This window comes from Salmo salar, chromosome 28 (assembly GCF_965601325.2).
Source record: "Salmo salar chromosome 28, fSalSal1, whole genome shotgun sequence".
Classification (NCBI taxonomy): domain Eukaryota; kingdom Metazoa; phylum Chordata; class Actinopteri; order Salmoniformes; family Salmonidae; genus Salmo; species Salmo salar.
Genome location: NC_138318.1, coordinates 38,807,865 through 38,817,410, shown reverse-complemented (window position 1 = coordinate 38,817,410; position 9,546 = coordinate 38,807,865). Strand labels below are relative to the sequence as shown.

Genomic DNA, 9,546 nt, shown 5'->3' with positions numbered 1-9,546 from the left:
GCTACGTTTAAACTTGTTGCATTGTTTAAACCAATAATTCACTGGACAAGGGTCTCTCAGTCCATTCACTATGCAGTGTCAGCTTCCAACTGACACTTACAGTTACTGTAAGCTAATGATTTCATGGATGGTTGAGGCAGCAAGTAGGTCCTACCTATCGAAATAAGAGAGAGATCCTTCATCTTCACGTGGCATATAATATTTAGCCTACTAAGTATACTAAAGATAAAGTATGACCTGTAGGTTTAGAGTACAGTGATAATATAAATTATGTTATTGGTCATTAGTACAATTAAGTTAAAGCGCATGCAAAATTGGTGCGCAGAAACCACTTCAATGAACACGACCGTTTGGGGAATATTTTTTTTCTTCCTCTATTGCGCCACTTTTGAGTACATTCTTGTAGGGATTGGTGAGGGTTTTACATCAGATAAGTCCTTGCATGCCTTTTCACGTGAAAGAGCCTTTTATAAGGAGTTCAGTCAAAACTCTGGCACTTTCAGACGTGAGAATAAACGTTGAGGAACTATCGGTAGTGTCCGACAATCATAGTGGCCATCAAAAATGGCAGCATACGCATTACCGGAGGGATTCTCCGATTTTGACATGTTTGCATTCGGTTCAGCTCTTCTTGTTGGGGGTAAGTGAAATATTTTATGCCAATTTTTTTTAAGAAAAGCTATTATTTGCTTTAGCGAAATGGCATCCAGATGGAGCTACTTGGGATTTTAAAGAGATCTTAAAGGGACAGGTCTACTGATTTTAAAGTCGGCAAAAACAATTTTTTATTTTTTTAATTGCCCGAGAATTGCTTTGAAGATTCTTGAAGTGATGACAGGAACTTCAAATCATGCCAAGATGTCACTGGAAGATGTGAATAATCCGCAAGGATTTTCAAGATGCGGTTCTGTAAGGTTGAAATGTGAAATAGTAAAATAAAAGCCTGTGTAGTTAAAATTCAACAATTTCTGACATTATAATATCCTATTCACATATAGTCTATATATATCTTAACTGAAATGTTAAACGTCCATTTTTAGTCTGTGTCTTTCCCCATGATGATTTATTTCTTTCTGTGTCTTTTAGGTCTTGTTGGATTCTTCCTCAACTCCGTTTCAATATTGGCCTATATTAGCGTAAAGCAAATGCGAACTCCCAGTAATTTCCTTGTCTTCAACCTTGCTGTGGCTGACATTATCCTCAATACAACCGGCCTGATTGCTGCATATGCCAGTTTATCTTACAGGTAGGTATAAGTTATTATCCTTTGACACTGCATTAATGCCTGTGGAGGTTTCCTAACTTTTTTGTACAATAGTTGTTGTTAAAACGCTCTTATGCGTTGATCTAAAATTGGTTTACAGACAGGACATCGGGACAAATAATTCTAGAGAGACATTCTAGTGAAGCACATTTTTTCATGTATATCTGAATAGCTATGATGGATAGATGCTCTACTACACAAAGCTGTAATGTTGAACACTTGTTAGTGTATGTGTGATCATGACTTTAATAGTTCAACTGAATAGAACCACAAATCAAAGCAGGTGTATTTGGTATAACAATTTGCTGCAAAATGAGTCACCATGTTTATGTAGGAATGTAGCCATTCTGAAACTGGTTTATGCCTGATGGGATTATAAACACTAAGGCTGAGTTTACACAGGCAGCCCAATTCTGATCTTTTGCCAATAGTTGGCCTTTTGACCAATCAGATTAGAACTCTTGCCAATAATCGGACAAAAGATCAGAATTGGGCTGCCTGTGTAAACGCAGCCTAAATGTGCTCCTCTCTTGTCACCCTAGACACTGGCCCTGGGGTCAAGACGGCTGTAGCAACCATGCCTTCATAGGGATGACAGCAGTCCTGGCCTCTATCAGCTTCCTGGCTACCATCGCCTGGGACAGATATCACCAATATGTCACCAGTGGGTAGTATCCTACTGTACAATATGTATTCATGGCATTTATTATAGCTTTATCTATCTATATACATCTACAAAGCTACAAATATATTCTTGCAAATTACAATAAATATGACGACATTATTTTGTTCCAGATCAGAAGCTGTTTTGGAGCACGGCCTGGACTTTTTCTATCATTATCTGGGGGTTGGCCATCTTCTGGGCGGCCATCCCTCTGACTGGTTGGGGAGTTTATGACTTTGAGCCAATGAGGACGTGCTGCACTCTAGACTACACCAAAGGAGACAAGTAGGCTACATTTTAAAGTGGAACTGACAGCGTTTCATAATAATCATAATATCAGTTGAAAATATAATATTCCGAGGTGGTGCAGTGGCCTAAGGCACTGCATCGCAGTGCTAGCTGTGCCACTAGAGATTCTGGGTTCGAGTCTAGGCTCTGTCGCAGCCGGCCGCGACTAGGAGGCCCATGGGGACTTCCAAAACTCATAAATGCCCTTCTGTTTTAACCAGCTGTTGACGTTACTGTTTGACTTTGTAAAATGTGAACAGTGGAATACAGAATCAGGGATTTAAAACAATCAAGCAGATTACCACAAAAGTAAGCTCTTTACCCTAGTTGAAAACATGCAGCATTTCACACACAGAGAGAGGACTGCTAGAAATCTTTAATTTCAGACAATAAAACAAAAGCTCTCTAGCAATGTCCACCACAGACTAGGGTTCTGAAATTTTGGTAACACAATTACCAGGTTTTCCAGAAATCCTGGACGATTCCGTATTTCTTGCTAATTTCCTCCTTATTCTGGGAATCCTCCAACCTGGATTTCTGGAACACCTGGGAATTTTGTTACTGTAATTTTGCAACCCAAGTCTGTGGATTTTTGGGTGGAAAATGGCCAGAATTTAGCAACCCTAGATGTGTGAGAATGCCCCATTCATAGAGATGCACAGAATAATACAGTATGTCATTCTATCGTCCGTGTTCATCTCCGTTCAACAGGGACTACATTACCTATATGGGAGCCCTGACTGTCTTCTACCTTATCTTCCCTGCTTATGTTATGAAATCCAACTACGACGCCATTTACGCATACTTCAAGAAGATCCACAAGCACAGGGTAAACCTTGGAACATTCTACCGTTAGAACATTTGGAACATGTTCTTTGGAACGTTGCAACACATTTTAACAACACCATTAATCTTTGGCCTTGGAAGAAAAAAAACATACTTCTCATTATATTACAAAGTGATAAGCGTGTTAAATCCTAGTAAATGAACATTGGGAAAGTTGTTCCATGAACTTCAGATGACAAGACTTCTCAGCAAGATAATCCTGTAGACAATGGTTGCTGTAATTATTTCACTTTGCAATTATTTAAGTAAGATGTCTAGATGTTGTAAGTGTGTACATAACAGTCATTGTTCTCTTCTATATATTATATTATGCTGATATGTTGAGTCTATGTTATTGTTGTCATAGTGTTAACTCAAAAGTCACATGTCATTCAATACAATACAACTTTATTGACTTTCTCTGTTTTCCAGTGGAACACCAGTGTACCACTGAGGGTTCTGTTGTTCTGCTGGGGACCCTACGAAGTCATGTGTATCTACGCCTGCTTTGACAACGCCAAACTGGTCTCTCCAAAGCTGAGAATGGTGAGCTTCTTCTTCTTCTTCTTCTTTTGAGAGCTTCTTCTTCGTCCTCTTTTGAGAGCTTCTTCTTCGTCCTCTTTTGAGAGCTTCTTCTTCGTCCTCTTTTGAGAGCTTCTTCTTCGTCCTCTTTTGAGAGCTTCTTCTTCGTCCTCTTTTGAGAGCTTCTTCCTTATTTTCTTTTTTTCTATTGTCTTTTTTTTTTACTCTTCCTTTTCTCTTTCTGTGCTTGATAATGCTTTAGTTAAATAACATGTCAATGGAGAGGTTTGATTTAAATCCTTTTAACAAAGAACATGTTTATTCATTTTCGTAGTTGCTTCCTGTTTTGGCGAAAATGAACCCTATTTTCAATGCGTTGCTCTACTCCTTTGGGAACGAGTTCTACAGAGGAGGGGTGTGGCAGTTCCTGACTGGCCAGAAGTTTACAGAGCCCGTCGTTGTGAAGTTAAAAGGAAGATAAAGGAAGTTCTTGTTAGTTACAGTCATATAATTAGAATGGTCAGAGTTTCTATACCCATTCTACCCATTCTAATTCTATGGTTACAGTACCGTACAGGCCATAGAATTAGAATGTTCCATGTTCCATTCTATTCATTCTAATTCTATGGTTACAGTACCGTACAGGCCATAGAATTAGAATGTTCCATGTTCCATTCTATTCATTCTAATTCTATGGTTACAGTACCGTACAGGCCATAGAATTAGAATGTTCCATGTTCCATTCTACTCATTCTAATTCTATGCTAAAGGCCATATTCCAACAACAACATCATCATCATGCACTCTCATTGCAGTAGGTTTTACATTGGAAGAATGCTATCTGTACAAGGTTGTAAAGTAAATCTTAATTGTTTATTTAGTTGGTTTGGGATACCATATGCCAATGTAGCTTGTCAATAGCGATATGGTGACTGTCCATTCAAATAGACTTTGGGGAAAGGCACCTGTTCTTAGGTTGAATGATATATCATGATTTACTAGACATGATTGGCTAGACATGATTTACTAGACACTCATTGACCTATGTTTTAGTAGAAATACCACAGTGTTCTTAATGCCATGTTCATGTTGAGTGATTTTTGAAGGTAGTAAAACCAGTGTAATCTACTTAAAGTGGATGAGACTGAATTTTAGTGGAGTCATGATAATGTAAAACTGATTTTATATCCAATAGCTTTACTTCTAGAACTCTCCCTGATGTACTCCTCTAATCCTCTGTCAATAAACGCAGCGAGGTATGCTGCCATGTGCTGCTCTTCAATCTGACTCAACTGTCCATGGAAATGGTGGGATGCTCAACATGCCGCTTTACTGTACGGCTGTAAATGATGAGACTTAGTCTTCAGACTTCAAAAAGAGCTATTCCTACCAGATCTGGGTTCAAATATCAGACTTCAAAATGAGCTATTACCTACCAGATCTGGGTTCAAATATCAGACTTCAAAAAGAGCTATTCCTACCAGATCTGGGTTCAAATATCAGACTTCAAAAAGAGCTATTACCTACCAGATCTGGGTTCAAATATCAGACTTCAAAAAGAGCTATTACCTACCAGATCTGGGTTCAAATATCAGACTTCAAAAAGAGCTATTACCTACCAGATCTGGGTTCAAATATCAGACTTCAAAAAGAGCTATTACCTACCAGATCTGGGTTCAAATATCAGACTTCAAAAAGAGCTATTACCTACCAGATCTGGGTTCAAATATCAGACTTCAAAAAGAGCTATTACCTACCAGATCTGGGTTCAAATATCAGACTTCAAAAAGAGCTATTCCTACCAGATCTGGGTTCAAATATCAGACTTCAAAAAGAGCTATTACCTACCAGACCTGGGTTCAAATACTATTTGAAATCTTTAAAGTACCTTAAGCGTTTACTTTAGCCTCCCCGGAGTGCCAGATGGGCGGGGTTGACTTTTTTGCTACTATTTTATTGGTCTTCCCTGTGGCTCAGTTGGTAGAGCATGGTGTTTGCAACGCCAGCACGGTGTGTGCAAAGCCAGGGTTGTGGGTTCGATTCCCACAGGGGGCCAGTACAAAGAAAATAAAAAAAATGAAATGGATGAAATAGATGCATTCACTACTACTGTAAGTCGCTCTGGATAAGAGCGTCTGCTAAATGATTAAAATGTAATGTAAATGGTTCCATTGTGCCAGGCTAATTATTATTTGAACCCAGTTCTGATTTAAGCAAGCCATTTCATGTTATGGTGGTGGTTGTCTAGTTGGGTCACTTGGATCCTGGGAAGTTTTATGGTTGTGTCTCAAATGGCATCTTATTCCCTATGGGCCCTAGCCAAAAGTAGTGCACTATATAGGAACTATGGTTTCCATTGGGGACAGCTGAAACGCCTGACTATACAGTGCCTTCAGAAAGTAGTGACTTTTTCCACGTTTTGTTACGTTACAGCCTTGATTTAAAACTGATTAAATGTAGATGTTTTTTTTTTTGTCACTGGCCTATACAATACCCCGTCATGTCAAAGTGGAATCATGTTTTTTTGAAAATGTTTACAAATTAATAAAAATGAAAAGATGAAATGTCTCGAGTCAATAATTATACAACAACCTTTTTGTTATGACGAGCCTAAATAAGTTCAGGAGTAACAAATGTGCTTAACAAGTCACGTAATAAGTTGTATGGACTCTGTGTGCAATAATACTGTTTTTGAACGACTACCTCATCTTTTTACCCAACACATGCAATTATCTGCCTCAGTCGAGCAGTGAATTTCAAACAAAGATTCAACCACAAAGACCAGGGAGGGTTTCCAATGCCTCGAAAAGAGGGGCACCTATTGGTAGATGGGTAAAAATAGAAGAAAAAAAATGACATTGAACATCCTTTTGAGCATGGTGAAGTTAATTACACTTTGGAAGGTGTATCAATACAGTGCCTTGCAAAAGTATTCACCGCCCTTGGCGTTTTTCAGATTTTGTTGCATTACAACCTATAATTAAAATTAATTTTTATTTGGATTTCATGCAATGGACATACACAAAATAGTTCAAATTGGTGAAGTGAAATGAAAAAAATTACTTGCATATGTGCATATGTATTCACCCCCTTTGCTATGAAGCCCCTGAATAAGATCTGGTGCAACCAATTACCTTCAGAAGTTACATAATTAGTTAAATAAAGTCCACCTGTGTGCAATCTAAGTGTCACATGATCTCAGTATATCTACACCTGTTCTGAAAGGCCCCAGAGTCTGGGACCACCAAGCAAGCGGCACCATAAAGACCAAGGAGCTCTCCAAACAGGTCATGGACAAAGTTGTGGAGAAGTACAGATCAGGGTTGGTTATAAAAAAATATCCAAAACTTTGATCATCCCACAGAGCACCATTAAATCCATTATTAAAAAATGGAAAGAATATGGGCACCACAACAAACCTGCCAAGAGAGGGCCGCCCACCAAAACTCACAGACCAGGCAAGGAGGGCATTAATCAGAGAGGCAACAAAGAGACCAAAGATAACCCTGAAGGAGCTGCAAAGCTCCACAGCGGGGATTGGAGTATCTGTCCATAGGACCACTTTAAGCCGTACACTCCACAGAGCTGGGCTTTACAGAAAAGTGTCCAGAAAAAAAAAGCAAACTTGTTTGGTGTTTTCCAAAAGGCATGTGGGAGACACCCCAAACATATGGAAGAAGGAACTCTGGTCAGATGAGTCTAAAATTGAGCTGTTTGGCCATTAAGGAAAACGCTATGTCTGGCGCAAACCCAACACCTCTCACCCCCCCGAGAACACCATCCCCACAGTGAAGCATGGTGGTGGCAGCATCATGCTGTGGGGATGTTTTCATCAGCAGGGACTGGGAAACTGGAAAGAATTGAAGGAATGATGGATGGTGCTAAACACAAGGAAATTCTGGAGGGAAACCTGTTTCAGTCTCCCAGAGATTTGAGACTGGGATGGAGGTTCACCTTCCAGCAGGACAATGACCCTAAGCATACTGCTAAAGCTACACGAGTGGTTTAAGGGGAAACATTTAAATGTCTTGGAATGGTCTAGTCAAAGCCCAGACCTCAATCCAATTGAGAGTCTGTGGTATGACTTAAAGATTGCTGTACATCACCAGAACCCATCCAACTTGAAGGAGCTGGAGCAGTTTTGCCTTGAAGAATGGGCAAATATCCCAGTGACTAGATGTGCCAAGCTTATAGAGACATACTCCAAGAGACTTGCAGCTGTAATTTCTGCAAAAGGTGGCTCTACCAAGTATTGACTTTGGGGGGGTGAATAGTTATGCACGCTCAAGTTTTCTGTTTTTTATGTCTTATTTCTTGTTTGTTTCACAATAAAAAATATTTTACATCTTCAAAGTGGTAGGCATGTTGTGTAAATCAAATGATGCAAACCCTCAAAATCCATTTTAAATCCAGGTTGTAAGGCAACAAAATAGGAAAAATGCCAAGGGGGGTGATTCATTTTGCAAGCCACTGTACATCCAGTCACTAGAAAGATAAAGGCGTCGTTCCTTACTCAGTTCCCGGAGAGGAAGGAAACCGCTCAGGGATTTTACCATGAGGCCTATGGTGACTTTAAAACAGTTACAGAGTGATAGGAGAAAACTGAGGATGGATCAACAACATTGTAGTAACTCCACAATACTAACCTAATTGACAGAGGGAAAAGAAGGAAGCTTGTACAGACTAGAAATATTCCAAAGCATGAATCCTGTTTGCAACAAGGAACTAAAATAATACTTCAAAAAATGTGGTACTTAGTACTTAGTGTGGAGAAGTTTTCTCTACAGATACTTAGTGTGAATAAGTATTCTTTAAGTACTTAGTGTGGAGAAGTATTCTCTACAGATACTTAGTGTGGAGAGGTATTCTCTATAGACAGTGTGGAGAAGTATTCTCTATAGATACTTCGTGTGAAGAAGTATTCTCTACAGATACTTAGTGTGGAGAAGTATTTTCTATAGACAGTGTGGAGAAGTATTCTCTATAGATACTTAGTGTGGAGAAGTATTCTCTACAGATACTTAGTGTAGAGATGTATTCTCTAAGTACTTAGTGTGGAGAAGTATTCTCTAAGTACTTAGTGTGGAGAAGTATTCTCTACAGATACTTAGTGTGGAGAGGTATTCTCTACAGATACTTAGTGTAGAGATGTATTCTCTAAGTACTTAGTGTGGAGAAGTATTCTCTAAGTACTTAGTGTGGAGAAGTATTCTCTACAGATACTTAGTGTGGAGAAGTATTCTCTATAGATACTTAGTGTGGAGAAGTATTCTCTATAGATACTTAGTGTGGAGAAGTATTCTCTATAGGTACTTAGTGTAGAGAAGTATTCTCTATAGGTACTTAGTGCATTTTGAAAATAATAATTGGCAAATGTTGCACAATCCAGGTGTGATAAGCTCTTAGAGACCCAGAAAGACTCACAGCTGTAATCGCTGCCAAATATGCTCCTATAAAGTATTGACTCAGCGGTGTGAATACTTATGTAAATTAGATATTTCTGTATTTCATTTACCATAAATGTGCAAACATTCTAAAACCGTGTTTTCACTTTGTCGTTATGGGGTATTGTGTTTAGATGGTTGGGGGAAAAATACATATTTAATCCATTATTAATTCAGGATGTAACACAACAAAATTTGGAATAAGTCTAGGGGTGTGAATACTTTCTGAAGGTACTGTATGTAGTAGCCATACAGTACCTTCAGAATACTTAGTGTAGAGAAGTATTCTCTATAGGTACTTAGTGTGGAGAAGTATTCTCTATAGGTAGTTAGTGTAGAGAAGTATTCTCTATAGGTACTTAGTGTGGAGAAGTATTCTCTATAGGCACTTAGTGTAGAGAAGTATTCTCTATAGGTACTTAGTGTAGAGAAGTATTCTCTATAGGTACTTAGTTTCGAGAAGTATTCTCTATAGGTATTTAATGTGGATAAGTATTCTCTATAGGTATTTAGTGTAGAGAAGTATTCTCTATACGTAT

At 38.7% G+C, this 9,546-nt stretch overlaps 1 protein-coding gene across 1 annotated transcript; it reads left to right on the top strand.

Moving 5' to 3' along the window:
* Positions 1 to 400: 400 nt before the first annotated feature.
* On the top strand, positions 401 to 4,845 carry LOC106589928 (RPE-retinal G protein-coupled receptor). Its single transcript, XM_014180379.3, has 7 exons — positions 401 to 640; positions 1,087 to 1,246; positions 1,807 to 1,928; positions 2,060 to 2,213; positions 2,928 to 3,045; positions 3,474 to 3,587; positions 3,898 to 4,845. Exons 1-7 carry the CDS (start codon positions 565 to 567, stop codon positions 4,042 to 4,044), a joined length of 891 nt encoding a protein of 296 aa, XP_014035854.2. The 5' UTR covers positions 401 to 564; the 3' UTR covers positions 4,045 to 4,845.
* The last annotated feature ends 4,701 nt before the right edge of the window (positions 4,846 to 9,546 follow it).

What these genes read in the sequence shown, in the direction of transcription:
- LOC106589928 (XM_014180379.3), top strand. Translation starts at nt 565, where the DNA reads ATGGCAGCATACGCATTACCGGAGGGATTCTCCGATTTTGACATGTTT. An exon ending in TATGCCAGTTTATCTTACAG is followed by an intron (nt 1,247 to 1,806) that starts GTAGGTATAAGT and finishes TTGTCACCCTAG; the next exon opens with ACACTGGCCCTGGGGTCAAG. An exon ending in ATATCACCAATATGTCACCA is followed by an intron (nt 1,929 to 2,059) that starts GTGGGTAGTATC and finishes ATTTTGTTCCAG; the next exon opens with ATCAGAAGCTGTTTTGGAGC.